The sequence below is a fragment of the Anabrus simplex genome, chromosome 1, assembly GCF_040414725.1.
Source record: "Anabrus simplex isolate iqAnaSimp1 chromosome 1, ASM4041472v1, whole genome shotgun sequence".
Lineage (NCBI taxonomy): Eukaryota > Metazoa > Arthropoda > Insecta > Orthoptera > Tettigoniidae > Anabrus > Anabrus simplex.
In genome coordinates this window covers 167,113,478-167,139,570 of record NC_090265.1, presented here as the reverse complement: position 1 = coordinate 167,139,570, position 26,093 = coordinate 167,113,478, and the positions used below count along the sequence as shown (strand labels likewise).

Here is a 26,093-nt window from a genome sequence, read left to right as displayed (position 1 = left end):
GCTGGTTGACTAAGTGGTATGTACCAAGCTGTCAGTAGAGAGATGATGTTGAATGACATCAGCAGACAAATAAGTTTGAGTGGTGTCTTTAAAAGTAGGAAAGATCACTATATGAAGATAAAGCAGAATTCAAGAGGACAAATTGGGGCAAATATTTGTTCATAGGAAAGGGAGTTAGGGATTGGAATAACTTACCAAGGGAGATGTTTAGTGAATTTCCAATTTCTTTACAATCATTTAAGAAATGGCTAGGAAAACAACAGATAGAGAACCTGCCACCTAGGCAACTGCCCTAAATACAGATCAGGATTGATTGATTGATTGATTGATTGATTGATTGATTGATTGATTGATTGATTGATTGATTGATTGATTGATTGATTGATTGATTGATTGATTGATTGATTGATTGATTGATTGATTGATTTATCACAGTCCAATGGCAGCACAAGAGCACGTGCACATGCCCTGTGTTAACAGCTGTTTCCCACTGAGTTTCTATCTTTCTGTATTGTGTGTCCACTGTGACCATGGAGGTGTACTTGTAATTTTTGTGTATGGTTTACTGCTCGTTGCTTTGAGTGTATTAAAATGAGTACAGATATGTGTAGTGATGATGAGGTACATGTCGGAGGTGAATTGTCTACTAAAACAGAGACACACACAGTATGAATGAATCGGAGAGAGTATATCTGCCACAACAACTTAATGTTAAGAAACTGCATGAAATATATTGAGAGAAATAGCCAGCAAACAGTGTTTCCTACGAAAAATATAGGGACATTTTTGTTACAAAGTTCAATATATTGTTTGGGTATCCACATACTTATAAGTGTAGTGCATGTGACAAACATAAAGCAAATAAAGGAGATCTGAGGCTGAGAAATTGAAACTATCATCACTTTCTACTGAGGAAATGGAACAGCTGCTAGGGGAAGAGAATGAATATGAAGCTCACCAGTCTGGTTAGGAGTGCAATGTGGTGTAATGTACAGTCATTGGCATTACACCAGCTAGTTTGTTTATCATCAACTTTCCATTACATTATATTCTGGTGATATCATCGGCTTTTGAGGAACTGTTCTACTATGGAACATCACTACAGTATGTATAGAAAAATATATGGACATTTGTTCCAGAATCGGTAGAATCACAGATGAGGAAATCAAGTGAATCAAATTTTGAAGATGTTGATCAGGCATTGCTGCTCTTGTATAAGTTGAATTATGGAACTTTTATTCAATATCATAAGACAACCTAGATCTCTATATTTGTAGATGTTAATAATTAATGATATTAAGTCCCACAAACTACTTTTATATTTTTAATAAATGCTAAGGTATGAAAATATTATTCTGCAAGAGTTATTTCATGTGCCAGTGAATTTACTGACATGAGGCAGCTGAACTTGAGCACCTTCAAATTCTACCAGACTGACTTCAGATCAAATCCTCCACCTTACACTCAGAAAACTAGCACTCTACCAACTTTGCCACTCTTCTTGACATTTATTTGTGTATCTAATAAGTATGTAGGATCGTTCTTGAAAAGCACATATTTCCAAGCTTCATGATGTGTTTCTGCAGGTAAGAATGGAAGCATTTACACTGATTTCTTTTAAGTATAGCCATGGTCAAAATACATATAATAATAATAATAATAATAATAATAATAATAATAATAATAATAATAATAATAATAATAATAATAATAATAATAATAATAATAATAATAATAATAATCATATGGCCTCAGCTACCATGTGCAGACATTTCGATTTGATGCCATCTGGCTGTCTGCTCGTCAATTTCGACGTTCCGTTTTAATCTAGGTCCGCTAGATGGCAGACAGAGTAAACCGGATCTCTCTTGGGCGTCTATGGCTGAGATTTAATTAATTTTGTCGGGTAAATACCAAATGTATCACCAGAGATCTTTTACATGCCAACATCGTACGACATGGAGTGTCGAATGGACTTTTTCCCGCCCTTCAAAAATCCGACTACCTCTGCCGGGTTTGAACCCGCTATCTTGGGATTCGGAGGCCGACACTCTACCACGGATCGACAGAGGCAACTAAAATACATATAAGCACAGCTCAGTAGGCACAAGGTTGTTTGTTGAATGAGAATCTTCAGTTCTATGTACGAGGTCAATTGAAGTCCAGGGTACACCCAGATTAGAATATCAGACGTCTGTCTCAACTCAACAACCTTTGTAACTTAATCAAACTCCCCTATTCTAACCCAACATGTCTAACTTCCCCATACCTTTCAGTTGTCTTCTGATCACACCGATGAAAATGAATCAAAATACTCCTTTTGTCATATTCCATTCAATATTATTTCATCATGTTCTTTGTTTGTTGAAATGTTCCTTTTTAAATACCAGTATACCACTGATAAAAATTCTGTAGATATTTTAATAAAATCAGTGATAATTTTCTATGTACTTATTTGTTTCATTTCCCAAAATTTGTATTGTTTCATCTTGATAATGTAGCCTGTATTTTACCTTAGTGTAATGAATACACTAGATTTAGAGACATTTTCATTTCGAAATATTAATAATAATTTAAGCTTATAAATTCTCTTTTGTTAAACAGTTTGTATGTAAGGGAGGAAAAGTATTGTTATCCCGGCTGTTTGGACCATATTCAGTTGATGCCTTATGGAGTATGTTCGGTGGGGAAAGATTTCCACGTGGAAAACAAGAGCCTCTTCATATGGTGAGCCAAGAAGCAAACAATTTTATGCTAAACATTCAATCTACTGGCAGAGCTGTATCTATGACAACATGGCTGCAGTATTTGTCCCCTCGAGGATTTGGAGTGGAGGATGTCAGGGAAATTGTCCTGAAGATGATGAGTTTCATTAAGGTAAGTTAATATGAAATGTAATATGAATTATATGATAAATTACAGTTTCCCTAACACTATGCCCTTTTTTCCCATTGATAAAACTGAAACCTTAGCCACTGGCAGAAAAGTTTGGGGTCAGCAGATTGTTTACTAGCTTCTCAATATAAATATAATTTGTTATACAATATTTAAAGATGCCCTGATGTAATACTTTACGAACTACATTTTAAAATAAAATTGGAGATGATTTCTTGATACCCTTGATTCCTCAATACCAGTACTCAAAAATATCAATATAATTTCACACCTCTGATTATGATATCGATACTTTGTTTGCCTTCTTTGTTAATACAGAAAAATGTAATTATTATCTCTATATATACAAAACTCAACATCTGTCTGTCCATATGCATTAATGTCAGGGTTATAACTCAAAAACCACTTGGCTGATTTTTATGCATTGATAGGTGTTCTCTAGAGCAGCATTGAACACAACTCACACCAAGGGCTTGTTTACAAAATGGGAAAAGGGCAAGAGGCACACTCCTGTGACTGCACAATGGAGTTTTATGACAGTGCACAGCTTGAACTGAACTAAGCGATAGATTCTCAAGTCCCTTTAATTGTGCAATATGGACAAGTTTGTAGTTAACAGATACTTAAGAAAAAACTCATTAAGTTTAATTGGAGAGACAGATTGGGAATAAAAGTACTGTATTTCTCTCAAGGTGTTTATATATAGTACTGTCATCATCAAAAAGAAATGTAATGTAGAGGGAGACCTAAAAACAAACATTCGGCCATGAAAGATTCAGTTGAATGAGAGGATTGTGCAAGAATGGTTCAGAACCTGAGAAAACATTTTCAAGAGTATTCAAGTATATCAACATGTCCAGATATTTCATGCTTCATCTGTCTGTCCATATGTGTTAATGTCAGGGTTGTAACTCAAGAACCACTTGACAGATTTTTTTGTGTTGATCGCTCTTGTCTAGAGCAGCCATGCTTAACGAACAACAGATACATTGTTGTAAATTAAGGTACATCCATGTAAGAAATATGCTCCTTTTATTTATTTATTTGGAGTGCAAAGATATAATTATGCTAAAAAACGTAAACATAAACTCATGTCCTCATCCCGAGGTGGTGCAGCTCTTTTGAGGCACACGCCCAATGGAGGTGAGTTGCATGTACCATTTTAACCACATAACAGCCCTTCTGCCATTCTTAAATTTCTGGTGGTACCACGAATTGAACCCGGTTCCCCAAGGACGGCAGCTAATAACACTGTTACGCTACAAAGGCAGACATAATTATGCTGAGTTTAATATATTCTTTGTAGAGTAAGTTATTGATTTATATTTTGTTAAAAGAAAGTGGCGCTTTCTTATTTATGTAATTGTATGTATGTTCAGTCCTCAGCCTGAAGGCTGGCTGGATTCTCAACAACTCCAACATTAGCTGTCATAGATGGCCTAGGCATCGCTGAAGGGGCATACTAGGGAAATGTGGAGTGTGGTAGTTTCCCATTGCTTTCCTCACTGAGCCAGAAATTGCTATTACTTATCAGTCCGCCAAGCCCACTGAAATGCATACACCAATCGACTCTACAAGCAGCATTTTCACACTATTCATAGCCGGGACTGGCTGCATAAGGAATGACATTATTACCATCACTAATACCGTAGTCATATTCATATTGTCAAAGCCAAGGATAAGACTGAGACAGATCAATGAACGTAATAAAATTGCTCTAGCCCATACCAGGGGACATAGTGCACTGTAAACACTAGGTCTCGCCAGCAAATGGATTTGATATAATTACTAGCAAGATACCCGTGCTTCGCTACGGTATTATAATGAAATTTATAATTGAATGCTTAATGTTTTATATATAATCTGCCAAAATTCATGATCTGACTCGTTTTCTGAGAGAATCTGCCAAAATTTGTGATCTGTCTCGTTTTCTGAGAGATTACGGCAATGTACCTCCCATTTTTCAATCTTTCTTTCCTGCAATCGATTTTGTACTTCCCGGGCTAGGTGCAGGTAATCCACCCCGTCAGTTGGGTTCCTAAATCTTTGACATCTTTTCCTATAAGCATTTGTAATATGGATCATATATTTGGGGAGATCCAGCGTGGTGTCGTTTTGAGTGCCTTGGCGGTACTGAACCCGCGGCCGGACTACAATCGTAGTCATTACCCAGCCAGAACCTTCGTCCAGTGCAGTCCGCACATTTTGACGATGGTCCAGAACATTATTATTATTATTATTATTATTATTATTATTATTATTATTATTATTATTATTATTATTATTATTATTATTATTATTATTATTATTATTGATGGTCTGAAACCCACAGCAAAATGCAAGACCACTACTTGGCGGTAAATTACATCCTCTGCCATTGTCATTGCTGACAATGTGACCAGCACCATCGTCGCACGTAGGCAAGTGCGCGAGATTTCTGGCAACACGAATGATATACGTCCGTGCATTATTGACCTTATTATAGAGGTAAACAATTGCACAGTCAATATCATTCCTATCGTTTATTTCAAATGTGTTTAAAATTTTATTTATAGGCCAGGATAATCCACTGTAATCTAACTTTATGTCCTACAAAGGAAAAGATGGCTCTTGAAAACGAAGCCAGGAAAGATTAAAAATGATCAGATAATGATCAGAATAAGTACATTATGAACAGTAAAATCAATTGGTCTCAACTCCTTTTTCACCCCACTGCCGTTAAGTTGATTTACCCCCCCCCCCCCCGAAAGTAAGGCGTGTTTCTTTAAAGGAGATTCCAAATATCAATGTTCATGTCTGTTACCTTCAGTTTTGAGATGTAAGTACCCCATAAAAAGAATTCACTTTTTTCACTTCCTTTCACACTCTTCCCTTCCCCCTTAAGTGAATTTTCCAGCAAAAAAAAAATACTTCTTTAATAGTAATGGATCTTCTAAATACCAACATCTAAGCTAACATCTTCAGTTCTTGAGATATGTGTCCTCATAAAAGGAATTTATCTCCCTTTCACCCCCGGCCCCCAAGATTATTTCCCCCCCCCCCCCAGTTTTCACGTCTGTAACAAATTTAGCTTTTATTAGATGTAAGTATCCTCATACAGTTAATTCAATTAATTTTTAATTATTTTACCTCCCCCCCCTCATTGGATTTACCGAGAATACGTGTTTGTTCAATTTTAAAGCAGATTCCATATATCAGTTTTCACATCTGAGATAATAGTATACTCATATAAATAATTCAACGATTTTTTAATTCCCCCCCCCCCCCCTTTAGGTGGATTTCTGAAAACAAAAAATACGTATTTCTTTATTAAAGGAGATTCCAAATACCAAATTTCACGTCTGTAACATTTTACGTTTCTGAGATATACTGTAGATATTGTCTTTCTAAAAATTCACCCCAATTTGTCACTTCTGCTTAACCCTCATTAATTGGATTTTCCAAAAACAAAACAAAAAATGCGTGTTTCTTTATTTTCAAAGGAAACCTCAAATACCAATTTTCAGGTCTGTATTATCTTCTCTTTCTGAGATATAAGTATCTCATTTAAGGCTTTCTACCCCTTTTTCAGCCTTTTTCACCCCTCCTATTGGGATTTTCCGCAAACAAAAAATACGTGTTTCTTAATTTTTAAAGGAGATTCTAAATACCAATTTCTACATCTGTAAACTTTGAAAGTTTTGCGATATAGATACACTCATTTTAAAAATTCACCCCCCTTTTTGCCCCCCATTAATTGGATTTTCCAAAAAACAAAAAAGGTATGTTTCTTGATTTTTTAAAGGAGATCCCAAATACCAATTTTCAGGTCTGTAATATCTTCAGTTTCTGAGATATAAGTCGTCTGTCTGTTAGGTCATCAGCCCAGAGGCTGGTTGGATCCTCAAATAGCACCACCAAAGGTTATGCGGTTTTAAGGAAACCGCAAAAACCAATGGCAGCACCAAAATGAGGCGTACTAGGCAAGACGAGGAGTGAGGTAGTTTGCCACTGCTTTCCTCACTGGGTCAGAAAGTGCTATTGCAGCACGACTGACCCTATGAGCAACACCTTCCATAACACTCATGCACTAGTTGTGCTCTGAATGGCATTACTCAGCACCACCCATACCCCAGCAGCTTCCATATTGTCACAGCCATGGATGAGACTGGGACTTCGGTGGAAGCTACACTTTACTCTGGCCTGTGCCAAGAGATGGATACAAAAGTACTGTATCCATCAAGAAATGGCAGCAGGCCTGAGATATAAGTATCCTCATTAAAGGAATTCAAGCACTTTTTTCATCCCTTTTAACCCCTGCTATTGGGATTTTCCAAAAACAAAAAATACCTGTTTCTAAGATTCTAAGTAGCAATTTTTACACCTGTAAACGTTAAAAGTTTTGAGATATAGATACACTCATTTTAAAAATTCACCCCCCTTTTCACCCTTCCATTAATTGGATTTTCCAAAAATATAAAAATACGTGTTTCTTTATTTTTAAAGGAGATCCCAAATACCAATTTTCAAGCCTGTAATATCTTCTCTTTCTAAGATATAAGTATCCTCATTTAAGGCATTCAACCCATTTTTTCACCCTTTCTCACCCATCTGTTAGGATTTTCCAAAAACAAAAAATATGTGTGTCTTTATTTTTAAAGATTTTTACATCTGTAAACCTTAAAAGTTTTGATGTATAGATACACAAATTTTAAAAATTCATCCCCCTTTCCACCCCGCCCCCATTAATTTGATTTTCCAAAAACAAAACATACATGTTTCTTTTTGAAAGGAGATCCCAAATACCAATTTTCAGGTCTGTAATGTCTTCAGTTTCTGAGATATTAGTATCCTCATGAAAGGCATTCAACCCATTTTTCACCCCTTTTCACCCCTCCTATTGGGATTTTCCGAAAACAAAAAGTATGTGTTTCTTTATTTTTAAAGGAGATTCTAAATACCAATTTTTACATCTGCATACTGTTAATGTTTTGAGATATAGATACACTCATTTTAAAAATTCAGCCCCCCTTTTCACCCTCCCATTAATTGGATTTTCCAGAAACAAATAAATACATGTTTCTTTATTTTTAAAATAGATCCCAAATACCAATTTTCAGGTCTCTAATACCTTCTGTTACTGAGATGTAAGTATCCTCATTAAAGGTATTCAACCCCTTTTTCACCCCCTCCTATTGGGTTTCTCTGAAAACAAAAAAATATGTGTTTCCTTATTTTTAAAGGAAATTCTAAATACCAATTTTTACATCTGTAAACTTTTAAAGTTGTGAGATATAGGTACACTCATTTTAAAATTTCACCCCTCTTTTCACCCCCTTAGCGATGGAATATCCATAAATCCTCCCTTAGCAGGCACCTATATTTATTTTATTTTATTTTATTATGTCCAGTAGTTTTTGCTCGGCGATGATGAATCAGTCAGTCAGTCAGGACAAGTTATTTTATATATATATAGATATCCTTCAAATTCATGTGTTGAGAAAATTTAACTTTTCCTGTAATTTCTGGAAGAATTGAGGCAGTGAGTGAGAGAGTGAGCTATGCCAGAGTTAGATGGAGCAGAGATAATTTGAGTTATGTGTTTGCCCTAAAAAAGAGAAAAATGTTCCCATTATCAAATATTTTATTATTTACCATTTAAAAGTATACATTTCAAACTCTTTAGGAAAGTTATTTTCAGAATGTAATTCAATCATTTAACCATCTGCTTAGGCCCTTTTCACCTGAAAACAAAGAAAATGACCTTGCATTACAATAGATTCATCTGCTCTGTAATGTTAGTTCCTTTTCCATTCTTTTTTTTGTCAAAATAAAAAATCACCTTCATTACCTGATTATTTGTCTGTTCACAAAATGTATTTAGATTTTCAATTAAATTAGATATTGAACTAATGCCACAGTGAACAAAATATTTCAGTACCTTCAGATACCATGGTCTTTCTCGACAACCTCAGTTGTATAGATTCACAACTAAGTATGTTTTATTTTCCACCTTGTCGATACATTTGTTGCTTATGGCAACTTATTGGTTAAAAGTGGTACATGTTTTGTATATTATTAACATCTTCAGCCACATAACACTGTTTAGATGAAAAATTCATGTATTGACAAAGTATTGTATTGTATTGTATTGTATTGTATTTCGTCCAACTGATCATACAGTGATATGGGACATGTCAATAATCATATTTACAGTAACAAAGGATAAAACAGTAACATACACTGACTGACAGAGCAAATGCAACACCATGAAGGAGTGGTTCGAAAGGGATGAAAGTTGGGGAAAAAACAGAGACGGCACGGACGAATAATTGATGTTTATTTCAAACCGATATGCAGGTTACACAATGCGCATGGCATCGACTCAGTAGGATGTAGGACCACCGCGAGCGGCGATGCACGCAGAAACACGTCGAGGTACAGAGTCAATAAGAGTGCGGATGGTGTCCTGAGGGATGGTTCTCCATTCTCTGTCAACCATTTGCCACAGTTGGTCGTCCGTACGAGGCTGGGGCAGAGTTTGCAAACGGCGTCCAATGAGATCCCACACGTGTTCGATTGGTGAGAGATCCGGAGAGTACGCTGACCACGGAAGCATCTGTACACCTCGTAGAGCCTGTTGGGAGATGCGAGCAGTGTGTGGGCGGGCATTATCCTGCTGAAACAGAGCATTGGGCAGCCCCTGAAGGTACGGGAGTGCCACCGGCCGTAGCACATGCTACACGTAGCGGTGGGCATTTAACGTGCCTTGAATACGCACTAGAGGTGACGTAGAATCATACGCAATAGCGCCCCAAACCATGATGCCGCGTTGTCTAGCGGTAGGGCGCTCTACAGTTACTGCCGGATTTGACCTTTCTCCACGCCGACGCCATACTCGTCTGCGGTGACTATCACTGACAGAACAGAAGCGTGACTCATCGGAGAACACGACGTTCCGCCATTCCCTCATCCAAGACGCTCTAGCCCGGCACCATGCCAGGCGTGCACGTCTATGCTGTGGAGTCAATGGTAGTCTTCTGAGCGGACGCCGGGAGTGCAGGCCTCCTTCAACCAATCGACGGGAAATTGTTCTGGTCGATATTGGAACAGCCAGGGTGTCTTGCACATGCTGAAGAATGGCGGTTGACGTGGCGTGCGGGGCTGCCACCGCTTGGCGGCGGATGCGCCGATCCTCGCGTGCTGACGTCACTCGGGCTGCGCCTGGACCCCTCGCACGTGCCACATGTCCCTGCGCCAACCATCTTCGCCACAGGCGCTGCACCGTGGACACATCCCTATGGGTATCGGCTGCGATTTGACGAAGCGACCAACCTGCCCTTCTCAGCCCGATCACCATACCCCTCATAAAGTCGTCTGTCTGCTGGAAATGCCTCCGTTGACGGCGGCCTGGCATTCTTAGCTATACACGTGTCCTGTGGCACACGACAACACGTTCTACAATGACTGTCGGCTGAGAAATCACAGTACGAAGTGGGCCATTCGCCAACGCCGTGTCCCATTTATCGTTCGCTACGTGCGCAGCACAGCGGCGCATTTCACATCATGAGCATACCTCAGTGACGTCAGTCTACCCTGCAATTGGCATAAAGTTCTGACCACTCCTTCTTGGTGTTGGATTTGCTCTGTCAGTCAGTGTACATGCCAAGATAAATAAAGAGAAATATACAATGTGGTAAAGAGGCACAGAGTTAAAAAAAAAAAAAAAGTGATACATAAGTTAATTTTTAAGAGCTAAGTATTCTTCAATAGAATAAAAACAATGGTTAGAAACAAATTTGAATAATTCTTTCTTAAATTTTGAACATGGTTTTATCTGCTTAATGTAGTCTGGTAATTTATTAAATAAATGTACTCCTGCATAACTCAAACTTGATTCATATAGCTTAGTTTTGTGTGGTTCTATGTGCAGACTGTGTCTACTTCTAGTATTATACCTATGTACATCAGAGTTTATGGTGTAGCTATTTACATTCTCCTTCATATATACAAGCGTATGGAAGTATCAATGCTTTGAGAGAAAGTGTCCTTAAAAATAGCATAAGAAGATTAAATGACAACATTAAAAATAAAATACTCATGAGAAAATATTGATTTTATGTAACCTCAGTTGTACTCGAGTTATCCGGCTGGAGTACAGTATATCGTATATAGCATGGCGATTCAACAGTACATGTGGTAGAAGAGACAACATATCCTTATATTTAGATTTACTAATTTTTCTTCCTGTAGGATGGGAATTTTTCACAGAATACCGGTATGTGAAAGATACATGCCTTCTTCTTGAATTGTCATTAATTCTTTTCTTTGAGCAAATTCTACTTCATTCTTGCCAACATATCAGTTCAAATAAAAACATTTTACAACTTGAGAAAGAACTAGGAGAATATCAAGGAGGTTTCAGACCCTGGAGTAGCTGTCCTAATCAGATCATGAGTTTTAGGTTGATAATGGACTATAACAGGAGAAGAAACAGAGATACAGTGATAAAATTTGTAAATTTCAAGAAAGCTTACGATTGCATCCATAGAGAATCCCTGTTTAAAATTTTAAGACACCTCGGACTACACCCCAAATTAATAAATATGATAAAACTGACTCTCACTAACATTAAATCATAAGTGAAGTTTAGGGGTGAAATATCAGAATCATTTGAAATTAAAACTGGACAATGGCAGGGAGATGGGCTCTCACCACTATTATTTAATTGTGCTCTAGAAATGGTAATGAGGGAATGGTTTAGGAAATGTCCCCCAAAAATAAAGATTGGCCAAGAAAACTAATGGAACACACAAACAGAGGAAGTGAGATGCAAAGCTGCCAGGGTGCTCGGTTTTATGCACAGAAGCTTCCGTGGGTGCAAGTCGGATGCTATACGGATGGCTTAACTGACACTAGTGAGACCTATACTAACGTATGGTCTACCTGCCTGGCACCCTACCACTGCAGCTAACCTTCACAAACTAGAAGGAATCCAACGTCGAGCTGAACGACTAATCAACAAGAACAGCTGTCTGTCTTCTCTCCTGTCAATCACCTCCTTGTGTAAACAAAGCAACATCACCTTCTTACACAAGTCCCTCACAGGGGCCATTCACCTTTCACCATTCCCTTGACTCTCCTTATCCTACAGCTCCATCCGCAGAGGTAAAGGGGTGTGTCTTATACCCCCCTTTGTGCGAACTGAGTCCTTTGCTCGTTCAGCGCGGCTTTCGAACGATCTACCCGCCAACATTAAATGTAGAAACATAAATATAGTTAAATGTTATGTTAGGAAGCACATACGGTGAGAAAATGCATGTGAATATGTGGAAGAATGAATGAGGGAGTGAAAGGTTGTATAAATGAGAAATATGTATATATTAGACTATACTTTGTTACTTTACCTGTAAATAGTGTATATGACTGTTTTGGTTTAGGATTTAGGTAATTATTTCAAAGGTCAGAGGGCACTACATGTAGGGGGGGGCTTGTCCTTTACCCCTGGCCTTCCATAGATACTGTAAAGGTTTATGGTAAATAAATAATGAATGAATGAATGAAAATTGCCTGGGTTTTGCTGACGATTTAACATTACTAGCAGTTGACATAAAAGGAGCAAAAATCCAGATATCAGAACTTCAAAACCTTGTCTGTTTTATCACTGATATCCTCTAATCCTAAGTTACACACTTAAATCTTTTTTCTTTTCCACTTACCAATTTCTACATCGCATTTTTTCTTTTTCCACAACTATTCACTGTTAGTTCTCCTTCCGTCATGATGTACACAAATAACATATGCTTGAGAAGAGACTATTGGCCAGCTTGCTTAGCCAACAGACAGCATACATCATGATTGCTTCTATCTGCTTGGCATAGCTCACTCTCTCACAGTATAAATGTGAGATTAGAAATTTGCATAAAGTAAGTTCTTTAAAAAACAGGAGAGAAGAAGCCTACGGATGTGTTTGATAATATCAATATTAACCCGCGGTTACTCGCATGGTGAGCGCGGCGCTCACCTTCGTACTATATTGTTTCTTGTTGGAATGTTACAAGACCTCCAACTTTGAAACTCCCTGTACCTTTCTAACAGATTGTTATGAAGGGGATGTGCCAGTCACTTTCATTATCTTTGAAAACAAACACCCGCAATTCATTATTAGGCACAGTAGTGTATGTTTGGTGAGCGGTGCGCTCAGTAGCGAGTAACTGTGCTACTTACATTTCGCGCTTCGTAATAAGTCAGGGTTTGTTTCATGCTTGTGTTTAATGTGAAATCTTTATACTGTGACTGTTGTTAGACAATATATACAAGTTACAATGCCATCCACTAATCAGATACTTCCGTGGTTGGCCGAAACGGAGGAAAAAGTGCTCTTGAACAATGAAACTGAAAGTAATGAAACAGATGAGGTTTACGAAAATGATCATAACTGTGTTTCAGAGTGTCTGCAAGTTTTGGAAAGGAGAGGAAATTTCGTATATTGAATTCTGTGAGATCAGTTTAAATTGATTTTTTACGGCCAGATGCCCTTCCTGATGCCAACCTTAGTTGAGGAGCTAATAAAGATGAAATAAATTATGGTGAATGAAGTTGGCTAAATAGGTGGAAGGAATCGGCTGTAGTTTATGAATAGAATCTGCCCCGGCATTTGCCTGGACGCGTTAACAGAAAACTATTCTCAGGACAGCTAACGGTGGGGATCGAACTCGCGCGTCTCCCAAATTTAGAGCTTGCCTCCATAGCCATTCCACTCGGCCGTGTTCCTAAATAAATAACTATCTCAAATTGACATATTAAAAATACCTCCAACTTTATATGGGCATATTATAGCGTTTAAACATAAAGGTGAGCGCTCCGCTCACTAGCGAGTAACGACGCACGTAAAGACCTAGCGAGTAGTGCCGGGTTAATATCAATAATATTATTATGCCCTACACAAAGGTACCAATAAGTCAAATTTAACAAATTCTCAGCAAAGCACTCTCTCTCACTTGCTACCTCAATTTTGAAAATATTAAAATACTTTTTTGAATAAAATACAGTATTACATTTAATGAATGCATCATTGTGCTCAGTCATGCCACGCTTCCTACTAACTCTCTCTTTGCGTCTTTGCCCCTAGCGAAGCATCAGGGCAGCTCCAGTGGATGCCAACTGGCCTAGAGGGTCTTCTTAGAAGATAGTATCGTCTTCACTGGTGGTGTAATTAGGGCTCCATAATGTATTAGAAGCATATCTACAAATGTACTGTAACTGTAATTTTACCCAGGTGATTGTGTGATCGAGCCCTACCATTGGCAGCTTGAAGATGGTTTCTTGTGGTTTCCCATTTTCACACCAGACATATTCTGGGGCTATACCTTAATAAGGCCATGGCTGCTTTCCTTTCAGTCCTAGTCATTTCCATCATCATCACAAAATGAATTAATCATTTTATTTATACATTTGAAATACTACTTTACAAGAGGATATTATTGTTAAAGTCTTCTTCTTCTCCTCCTTCTTCTTCTTCTTCTCCTTCGAGTGTCATCTTCTCTCAGAAGGTCGGCTACCATCATAGAGATTCTTGCTTTAGATTATGGAGTGTGAAACAGCTCAATAGTGAAACATTTGAACCAAGTTTTCAGATTATCATTCCAAGAAATGCATCTTCTTCCTGGTCTTCTTTTGCCTTGTATCCTCCCTTGAATGACCAGCTGCAGTAGATGATAATTCTTCCCTCGCATCACATGACTGAGATACTGGAGCTTTCTGATTTTTACAATATTTCCTTTCTCTTTCCCATTCACCTCATTACATCATTGTTTGTGACCTTATCTGTCCAACTCAACTGCAATATCCTTCTGCATGTCCATAACTCAAATGCCTCTAATCTGTCCATTTCTCATTTCTTTAACCAGTAAATAAATCTGGCCAGGTATTAGTGTTTGGATTCAGTATTTATGCTGCACAATCTCTCCTTGTACGGGCTAGATCAAATTTGTTACTTTCATTGATCCGTCTCAGTCTCATCCGTACGATCATGTAGTAAAAAGTAGCCTGAGCATCTCTGAGAGGAGTACTAGAGAAATGAGGAGTGAGGTAGTGATGATGATGATGATGATGCTTGTAGTGTAAAGGGGCCTAACCACTAGGTCATTGGCCCTTAACGATACAAGGTGCAATGAAATGAAAATTAAAACTTCAAAATGTATTCACTGGCTAGAATCTAAAATGAATGATGAAGAAAAGTGATTGTGAAACCAAAGCAATCAGTGGATCAAATTCACAATGCCTTAGTTTTTAGGTCCAAAATCCAGGTCACCATCCCTTCATAATAGTACTAAATGCTGGTAAAGCAGAACCATGGTGTTCCTCATATAGTGGTAACACAGACTCATGATATTCCTCGCATGGTGGTACTAATCATAGGTGATGTAGACCCATGATATGTAACACATAATGGTACCACTCACAGGTAACACAGACCCATGGTGTTTCTCACAATGTGGAACTAATCACGGGCACTGACTATATCTGTGGTGTTCCTCACATAGAGGTACTAAGCACAGGCCACATATACTCATGGTGTTGCTCACATAATGGTACTAATCATAGGCAATGTAGACCCATGGTATATCAACCACAGGCAACACAGACCCATGGTGTCCTGCACATAAAGGGTACTACTCTCAGGCAACACAGAACCATGGTGTTCCTCACATAGTGGTGCTACTCTTAGGTAATGCAGACCCTTTCTGAACACAGTAGAACCAACCCATTTGGGCGCAATGCTTGGTATTTACTCTCACTAGATGCTAGTCTATGCAATCGAATGCCCGCTCCCCTGCCATTGTAGAATGCCCACGATGGTACTAATCACAAGCAATGCCCAGATCCATGGTGTGCCACACATAATGGACTGCTCCTAGGTAATGTGGCCCAGTGGTGTTCCTCACATGGTGGTACTGATCACAAATAACATCGCCCATGACGTTCCTCACGTAATGGTACTAATCACAAGTAGTCTCTTGGTTCTAATTTCATCATCCCTTGGTCGCCCCTTTTAGTCACCTCTTATGACAGGCAGGGGGTACTGTGGGTGTATTCTTAGTCTGTGTACTCCACCTACAGGGGGTTTAAAGAAAATAGTGACTGAGTACTTGAAAATGAAAGACTCCCTAGGCCTCAAATATTCTAATACCATTGGGGTCAGAAAAGAACAAGAGTTGACTAAGGGAGGTCAGACAGTATAGATGAAAGTGAGGAGCCTAGCACAAGTAAGTGCAAGCAATGCTAGGACTCAGCTAAGGGCCCAATGTTCTCCAACCCACGCTCCTAAGTTAAGAGCCTCAGACACCCCTTTTAGTTGCCTCTTACCACAGGCAGGTGCAGGTATTTTGTATTTTGTTCCTTTGCAGAGACTTGTTTACATGTCTCCTTCTTAGGCCTCCAGTATAACCTGTTTATGTTTTACTGGTAAGCACTGTTAGTGACAGCATTTGACAGCACAGCAGTATTTCCAGCTCCTAACTGAAATGTTGCTGGAGGCTACAGATAATATTCCTCTGCACATACGAAGAGACAAATGGTTTCATCATAATATTGTGCGCCACCTCATATTTCTCAGTCGGTGCAATAGTGCATAAAGATTTTCTCAGGCTGGTGGATTGGTTGAAACGATCCAGTTCACTGGCTGGCCTGAATCCCTGATTTAAATCCCTTGGATTTTTATCTCTGGGGGCCTATGAAGGAATTGGTATACAGAAGAGAAGTGCATGAACCTGAAGACCACCAAAATCATATAATTAATGCCGAAGTCTTAATATGGAATGGCATCTCAATGTGTAGATGTGTACGAGGAAGCTGGTTTCATTGCTGTGAAGCATGAGTTTGCACTATGGTGGTCACATTCAACTGCTTTTTTAAATCAAGGACCTGATTTCCATTTTGAATTAGTGGGGGAGTTATGCTTTTGTTTCATATCTGATTCTTACTAATTTACTTCTCTTTGGAATTCTCTTCAGCAAACTGTGGAAACTACTGATGAAAAATAAGTACCGGTATGTCATTTTTAAATGCACTTGTATGTTTATTTGTTTAAAAGGCATCAGTCATTGGGATGAAACTTTCCATAAAGCACAACTATTCTCTACACTCCCCTATTTTTAGTGTGATCAGATTTAAGTCTAGGAATTATAACCTTTAAAATCTTGATTCTGAGCTGCCTTGTCATACACTTTACTTGGTTAATACTGGTACTACTTCATTTTTCCATTATCCATCTTCTTTCCTTAACCCACTAATGCCCACCGTATGATATATCATACACAAAACATACTTTTGAAATTACGTTGTAACTCCGTCAGTGTTTTGGAATTGTTAAAGCCGTCATTTAACGCTCTAGGGACGCCAATAATGTTTCCTAGCTAATGGCATTATTATTTTCCTCCAGTTATGGTTATAGTTGGCAAGAAAGTGTGGGTAGCGCAGCAGGCTGACAGGAATGACGTGCCGCATAGTTTTTATAATTGTTGTGGAATTGAGCTATGAAAAATTAATCATATTTCGGTATATTTGTTACGGGAATTAAAAACTGCTTCTGCTAAGATTGGTTTGGAAATGAACATTAATAAAACGATAATACTAAGCCCAGAGAGTCGACCACTTAAAATGGGAAACCAATATATAGAAGCTGTCGATGAATACATCTATCTTGGACACAAGATAAAACTTGGAAAAGACAACCAACGTGCAGAAATTCCTCGCAGAATAGGTATGAGTTGGACTGCATTCCGAAAACTAAGATTCATCTTCACCAACAAGGATGTTCCAATTAACCTGAAGACCAAGGTTTATAATACGTACGTGCTGCCAGTTACAACTTACGGTCTGGAAACGATGACTCTGACGAAGGAAAGTGCTCGCAAGCTTCAGCGAACACAACGAGCCATGGAGCGACAGATGCTAGGGGTCAGCCTTAGGGATAAGATCCGTTCAGAGGACATCAGGAGAAGAACTAATGTAACAGACATCCTAGAGATAGTAGCAAGACTAAAATGGCAATGGGTAGGACACGTAGCTCGACAAGACTACAACAGGTGGACCTCTAGGATTGTTCACTGGAGACCATGGGGATACAAGAGAGACATTGGAAGACCCCTGAAGAGATGGCTCGACGACATAAAGCTGTTGGCTGGAACACGCTGGTTCCAAGTGGCTCAAGACCGAAGACGATGGAAGCACATGGAAGAGGCCTATATCCAGCAGTGGATTGAAATAGGCTAGAAAAGAAGAAGAAGAAGAAGAAGAAGAAGAAGTTACGGGAATATTGTGAAGATTTGAACTCGTACGTTAGTTACTATCTTCACTGATCAAGATGGCATTCAAACACAAATATCATTTAACGTATGAAATATCATATACTGGGCATTCAAAAGATAAAAATTTGTCAATTTCAGATACAATACAATAACAGATGGGGACACCATTCTGAACATTCTAGACAGCTTATAAAATGATGATTGTGATTATGACCTCTTTTCAGAAGCAGATGAAATAGAATTAGTGCTTACGGGAGCTGTTGATGGCAATGACAGTGATAAAGACGATGGGCCTAGTGATGATGATGATGAGTATGCTACAGCTTAGGTCGGAGGGAAGTGTGTACTTAGACAGAAAATCGAGGTCAGAGGTGTAAAGAAAACTCCGTGTGGCTTAGAAGAGAGAATCGATGTATGCATTTTTGAAAATTCGCAGAGTATTTACAGTAGTTGATAAGAATCAAATACCACTACAGAAGCCTCCTACAACTACATAATCCATTGATGTATCTTCTGAATGGAATAAATCCATGAATCCACAGAAGAAAGTAAGAAAAATAAGAAATTGGGTAAACAAGGAGCTTAGAAAGTCAGTAAAGTTTACAAACAGAGATGTGCTAGAACAATCAAGCGCTTAGGAGTGGCATGTCATTAAGTATGCTACAGTTGATATATTCTGTCTGTTCTTCAGCCACGATTTTCTCAATAAAATTTGTAAGCGAACTGTTATTTATGCTATGCAAAAAGGTCATGGTATTGAGTGTTCCCCTGATGATATCCTCAGATGCTTTGGTATTCTGCTTTTATTTGGTTATGTTCTTCTTACGCACAAGCAAATGTTTTGGGAAACCTGTGCAGATTCTCACAATGCTCTTGTTTTTTCCATAATGACAAGGAACAGATATGAATTAGTTCACAGAATTTTTTTTTGAATAACAACTCAAATTATGAAACCACAGATCATATTTACAAGATAAGGCCACTCATGGAACATCTCAACAAGAAATTTCAAGAATTTGCTGCTCCTCTAGGGGATAAATTTTTACTTGACAAGGCGATGGAGCCTTATTACGGTGATCACTATGCCAAGCAATACATTAGAGGAAAGCCCTTATGTTACGGATTCAATTTTTTGTGTCTTGCTCCCTCAGAATGCTACCTGTTGAAATTTGAACCATATACGGGTGCGTCACGGAATACAAATTGGAAAATTACTCTTGGTTCGAGTGTTGCATATGAAGAAGTGGTTACTAAATGGTGATCGAGAGAATCACGGAAACAAACAGTGCAGTATTTTCTGTGGTTATTGTTACTAATAAGTTTCTGTTGTATTACAAAACAAAAGTAGACTTCAAAATTTGTTTCAGATCATGTTAACACATTATATGATACGGTGGGAATTAGGGACTTTCCCCACGAGTATTTCTTGCCCCAGAGGGTTCTGAATCATTTAAATTCCATCTATAAGATCAGTATTCTGTTTTAGTGTTAATTTATGTTGAAATAAAATATTTTTGTTGCTAGTAAATAATAAATATATTTGGTGTAATATGTTACCCCTACTGCCCAGCGTATAATATATTATACACAAAAAAAGGCCCCTTAAAATTAAAAATTTGAGATTTTTTAAATATCCTTGCCTCTAGGGGAAATTGTTGATAAAACTGAGGTAATTGAAGGAATAGGTGACCATAAGGCTGTAATAATGGATGTAGGACTCGTACCAAAAATGCTTAATAAGAGGCTCACAAAAGACAAGAAATTATACAGAAAAACTAAAGCTGATGAATTTGGGACCTACCTTAAATCACAATTCAGTTGTTGGATAAGTGAAGGGAATAATGTGGATACACTTTGGGCTAAATTTAAAGGAATCATTTGGAAAGGAGAGAAGATATTTGTACCTGTTAAGAAGGGTAAAATGACCTCAGACCCTGTTTATTATACAAGGGAAATAAGAAAATTAAAAAGAAAATGTAGAATAGTAAACAGGAAAATCAAAGAGGGTCGGGAGAATAGAGAAACTAGAAAACAGCTAATGAGGGAACTGAATAGAGTGAAAAAGGAAGCAAAAGAGAATTATATGAATGGCATGCTTCAAGAAGGTAATGACCGCAAAGGGAAATGGAAAAAGCTGTATTCATATATTAGGAATCACAAAGGAAAAGGAATCCAAATTCCTACAATGGTGGGAGAAGGGGGTGAACACTATTTAACAGAGACTGAGAAAGCAAACCTCTTTAGTAGGGAATTCAGAGATTCAGTAGAAGATTGTCAGGACTTGGAAACCATAACAGAAGAGAGAGAGGAAGAGACACACAGAAAAAAAAGAAGCTTCTCATTCACAAATGAAGATATTTTCAGAGAAATCCAACTACTTCAGCAAGGAAAAGCAGCAGGAAGTGATCAAATTACTGGAGAGGTATTAAAGACAATGGGGTGGTATATAGTGCCTTATTTAAAATTTCTCTTTGACTATGTCATAAATAATAATGTAATACCAAAGGAATGGAAGGAATCTATAATAATACCAGTTTATAAAGGAAAGGGTGATAAAAGGAAACCAGAGAACTACAGACCAATCAGCCTGACCAGTATAGTTTGTAAAATACTGGAGAGTTTAATAGCAAAGTACATCATAGGGATATGTGATGATAAAAATTGGTTCATGAAGAGCCAGTATGGATTTAGAAAGAAATTTTCTTGCAAGGCACAACTGGTGGGATTTCAGCAGGACATATCAGATCAGTTGGATTCAGGAGGCCAGTTAGATTGCATAGCCATAGATCTTTCCAAAGCCTTTGATAGAGTGGAACATGGAATATTATTAAAGAAATTGGAGGGAATAGGATTGGATGTAAGGGTTATATGTTGGATAAGAACATTTCTAAATTCAAGGGTTCAGAAAGTCAAAGTAGGAAATAATATATCACAGGAAGAGAAAGTTTGGAAGGGAATTGCACAGGGTAGTATAATCGGTCCGTTACTTTTCTTCATATATACGCAAATGATTTAGGGAACAATATAACATCGAAAATAAGATTGTATGCAGATGACATAATTCTTTATAGGGAAATAAATAACATTGAGGATTGTTCAGAATTATAAAGGGACCTTGAGAGTATCCAAGAATGGGTTGAAGAAAATAATATGAAGATTAATGGAGGCAAATCAACTGTTACAACATTTACAAACAGGAGCTTTGAAACTGAATTTGAATATACTTTGGATGAGGTAGTTATCCCAAAAGATGGCAAGTGCAAATACTTAGGTGTGAGATTTGAAAGTAATTTGCACTGGAAGGGTCATGTTGATGACATTGTTGGGAAAGCATACAGATCGTTACATGTCATAATGAGGCTACTTAAAGGATGCAACAAAGAATTAAAAGAAAAAAGTTACTTAACCTGCCAGTGCATGGGTCACAAAAAGTTACATGAGTAAACGGGTTGGGTCTCACAGACCCATCACCATATTTATTTTTTATAGTATGCTAATATATTTTTATTTTCAGTATTCATTACCTCCTATTCTGCTAACATTATAAACACATTGCTGTCACAGATCCGTTGATGATTAACACTTACATACCATTTTACAAAGCAATTCTCTAACCACTGCAAATTTACACACAATATTTTATTTGATCACAAAATTCAGAACTTATCAAGTTAAAATTTATGAAATCATCATAACCTAATCTTCACGATCCAGAATGTTCACTGGAACATTCACATTTCAACTTTACATTCACTGCACACAAATACGGAGAGTTCAAAGTACATTAACTTTCTGCACAAACAGCACGAGTAGCGGGTCTTTTCTGACTCTACAGTATGCACAACGTCCTCTTTTATTTTCTGTATTTTCACGTCCTGCTTCTGCCGTCAATCTAGATATCCTTCTTGCAGTATCGCGAATGCTCTTAGGAAGATATCTTGAGAGAGCTCTTTCTCTTATTTCTTCTTCAGTTAGAAGAAACAAGAGTTTCTAAAAAAAAAAAATATTCTGTTCCTTGCGTCTGGAGAGTTAGGGTTGTTGGCTCTGAATATTAAATATGCATTAAAGCCTGTAATATTCAGCAATGCATAGAAGACCACCATTGTCCAACGTCTGGTGTTTTGAGCCGTCCTTTCGTCTACACAACCTACACAACCCTTAGCTGAATTACAGAATGTGACTATTACAGGCTTCCTCTTTCCTTCTATACTTTCCTCAGTTTTATCATCGCTGTGCATTGACAAGAGGAAAACCACAGTAAATTTCATCATCTGATAATGGTTCCTCCAATAATGCGGCTACTCGTTCCATATCACGTGGATTGCTGACATCATAACACTCCGTTTTCTTAGATCTATGAAGAAACAAACTGATTAGCCCAGGTCAACCCATTTTCAGTCTCACCTCTGTACTTAAAACCCAAGGAACTAAGGTGAAAGACAGCCAGGCTAGCTAAACCACGGATTTGGACAAGACGCTAAGATATAATCACCCTACAATCTTCTTTATGTACACGGTTAACATGGAAAGACTAAAATGCTTATGATAAAAAAACTTATACGACTGCACGGGTTGGGTCTCACAAGCCCACATAGCACTTCAACTTACCACTGCTCACATTCTAAAGCAATCAATTCCATGTTCGTCTGCAGGAATACTACACCGGTGAAAACAGGAAGGTAGCAGAAGCCGGAAGTATGCAGCTATCACCGTCTATCAGAAAATGTTGGAAATACCAGCGCATGGGTCTCACAGACCCAACCCGTGCATTGGCGGGTTAAGTATGGTTCGTCCATTATTGGAATATGCAAACAGTGTTTCGGATCCTCACCAAGAATACCTAATAAAAGAACTAGATGGTGTGCAGAGGAAAGCAGCAAGGTTTGTAACAGGGGATTTCAGGAGAAAGAGTAGTGTATCAGAAATGTTAAAGGAACTTGGGTGGGAAACTTTAAGTAATAGAAGGGAGAAAACTAGACTTATAGGATTATATAGAGCCTATACAGGAGAAGAAGCATGGAGAGATATCCGTAAGAGGCTTCAGTTGGAAAATAATTATATTGGTAGAACTAACCACAAACACAAAATTAGAAGGAATTTTAGCAGAAGCGATTGGGGTAAATTTTCATTCATTGGGAAGGGCGTGAAGGAGTGGAACAGTTTACCAGGGGTAGTGTTTGATCCTTTTCCAAAATCTGTACAGATATTCAAGAAGAGAATAAACATCAACAGAGAAAATAAATGAAATGTTAGAGGGCATTCGACCAGTGCAGGATATTGTAAATAAAAAATGTGTGTGATTAAATTAATTCCATCCCCTGGTCTATGGAGTTTGGACAGCCCAAGTAGGGGACTGCCTGTAGGGGTGAAGTACAGTGGGGACTTCGAGGGCCCTGGGACCGCTTCGGTAGCTGTGAAGGCCCTTCAGGAACTCTGAAAAGTGGTGGCAAAAGGGGCTCTGGTTAAGACGCAGCAGGTCGTTATGCTACTTAGGTTCCAAAATGGGTAAAATATAAATATGTAAATAAATTCAATGTTAATTTTAATCTTATACCAGTTGTATAGTATTATTAGAAGTAATTTCACATACTGTATATGAGTTGACTATGTTTGTAAGATATTATAAGTAAAATTTTGTAAGGATGATGTGTGTGTTTAATAGAAAAAATTACTAGCGTAAATTGTATAATATTGTATTCTAGGAAAATTTTCTTCATCTCCTGTTAATTTAAAATTTAGTGCTTAGGTATTTTAGTGTACCATTTGCCACCGAGGTAGACACCTCATTTGCAAATAAAGAGATTTTGATTTGATAGGATTGTTTATAGATGTAATGTTGAAAAAGTACAAGAAAACTTGAAAAAAATATTTTCTGGGCATTAATGGGTTAAATGAATTTATATGAACTTTTCCTGTACAGTGGGATATGGATTCTTGCCTCGCAGAGTCATTGGAACTTTCTGTCCATTTGTGAGAAAGATATTGAAAGTAATTGAAATAGCTGTAATGAATTCTTTTAGTGCAGAATTGTACATAGGTTGTTTTCTTATGAAAGTTCAAACAGTGAAGTTGAATGTAATAATAATAATGATATTCATTTTTTGTTTGTCATAAATGCTACATTTTAACAGATGTCAGGTTGTCAGAATTATGTCCTGCAAGAGTTCTTTAACATGCTGAAAGTTAAGGACCTGGAGTTGTTACCTTTAAAATACCCTTTAAAGGCTACTGAACTGAGCCAGATTTGAACCACGGTCTCAGAAGACAATGACTAACCAACTGAGCCACTTAAGCCAGCAGTCAGATAATTGTATGAGATTTATCTTGTACTAATTAAAAATCCAAAACACCTTATATGAGTTTCAGCTATAAACTGAGAATAACACACCACCAGCAGAAAGATTCAAACAACTCTGAGCTTCCCCCTAGTCATGACAACTGCCATTAGAATGTCATCACTCAGTGACTGGCACCCTATCTCACTCTTTCAGTGCAATGGCAAATGATTGATTATGGAATATTACCAGAATTAAATTGCCAGGACAGACTAGAGATCATGGAGAAAAGTGTGTCCCACCGCTGCTTTATCTGGCACAAATTTCACATGCGCCAACCAATATTTGAAATTAGGACACAGCATTGAAACGCCGATCTCTAACCATTTGATCAATCCCTTAAGCTCAGCACAGTGAGGATTTCTTTAAATTTCATTCCTTAACCTCCCTACACAGTGCACAGCATTTCTTTTATTCATAGCCATTCTCAATTGAATTCCGCATTCAAATCTCAGTGTGACGTGTGTAGGACAGTGCTCAACAGACAATGCATTAACATATGTTTTCAAACATATTTCCAGTGGCGACTCATGACAAAACTTTCAGGAGGTGCAAAACATTTTTCTTCATGTCTCAAATGTACCAAAGTATATTGCAAATCACTAAGAAATAACGTACTTAAATAATTTCACTAAAAGTTCTTTGTACGGTTCCTTAACCACTCATAATGTGGTAGAACCCCTATAAACAAGGATCCATTTTATCTAAGACTAATCTGTGAATGTACAACAAAACTAAAATTACTACTACTAGTAAAATGTTTTCATTCTATACCCTGGAGGGGTAAGGCGAGCCTCCTAGAGGGTAACATCTTCTGTCAAGCCAGGAGATGTATTGTGATGAAGGTGAAATGGGAGCAGCCAGGGCATATAAAAGGAACTTTCCCGGCATTTGTCTTAGTGAGGAGAATGGAAACCATGGAAAACCATTCTCGGGACATTCGACGGTGGAACTAGCTCACCGCCTCCAGAATACAGAGCTGAAAAGCCATGGCCACTGTTAGCTGAAGCTACTCTGCTTGGTGAAAGAAAAATTCTCAGTAACTTTGCTGTATTATAGTGAAGATTACAGGATGCAAGCACTATTCTTGGTTTTTCATAGCACAAAGTTCACCCAGGTATGACAATAAGCATAAAATTTATGCGATCAATTTTACCGGTACTCAAATTAATTTAACTTTAAAGGATTCTTCAGCGACAATGTAAAGCAAACTTCTTCCCAGGATTACAAAGGCCTGTCCATAATTACCCACTAGGGAAATCTTCCGGCATGGTAATGCCATAGTAACTGCTGGGAGGCACCGGCTAACAGTAATAGGGGAGATGGTGAACTCTTCTGGTCAACTGTAATACTATCTCTGGTTTGAGGGTTGTACATGGAAAGGCACGTATCTTAGCGTGTTCCTCACTTATGAGGATATCTGTGCATAAACCATGACATCATCTGCTTGTGCATTAGCATACTCTTTAGGAACGTAGCACAAAATCCAGTGTGCTCCCTGCATTATTAGTCAAAATGAACAGCTGCCAGAGTAGTGGCCCTTCGATATAAGTCGAATGTCTTTGATCGATTG

The 26,093-nt window shown here is 38.0% G+C and overlaps 1 protein-coding gene across 2 annotated transcripts in view; it reads left to right on the top strand.

The window, feature by feature from the left end:
• The window catches only part of LOC136858818 (probable cytochrome P450 304a1), a 365,722-nt gene that overhangs the window by 194,600 nt on the left and 145,029 nt on the right, over positions 1-26,093 (top strand). For both annotated transcript variants that reach the window (XM_068230565.1, XM_068230566.1), the window contains exon 5: positions 2,605-2,877. In XM_068230565.1, coding sequence (XP_068086666.1) covers positions 2,605-2,877 — 273 coding nt within the window. The remainder of the gene's footprint in view (positions 1-2,604; positions 2,878-26,093) is intronic.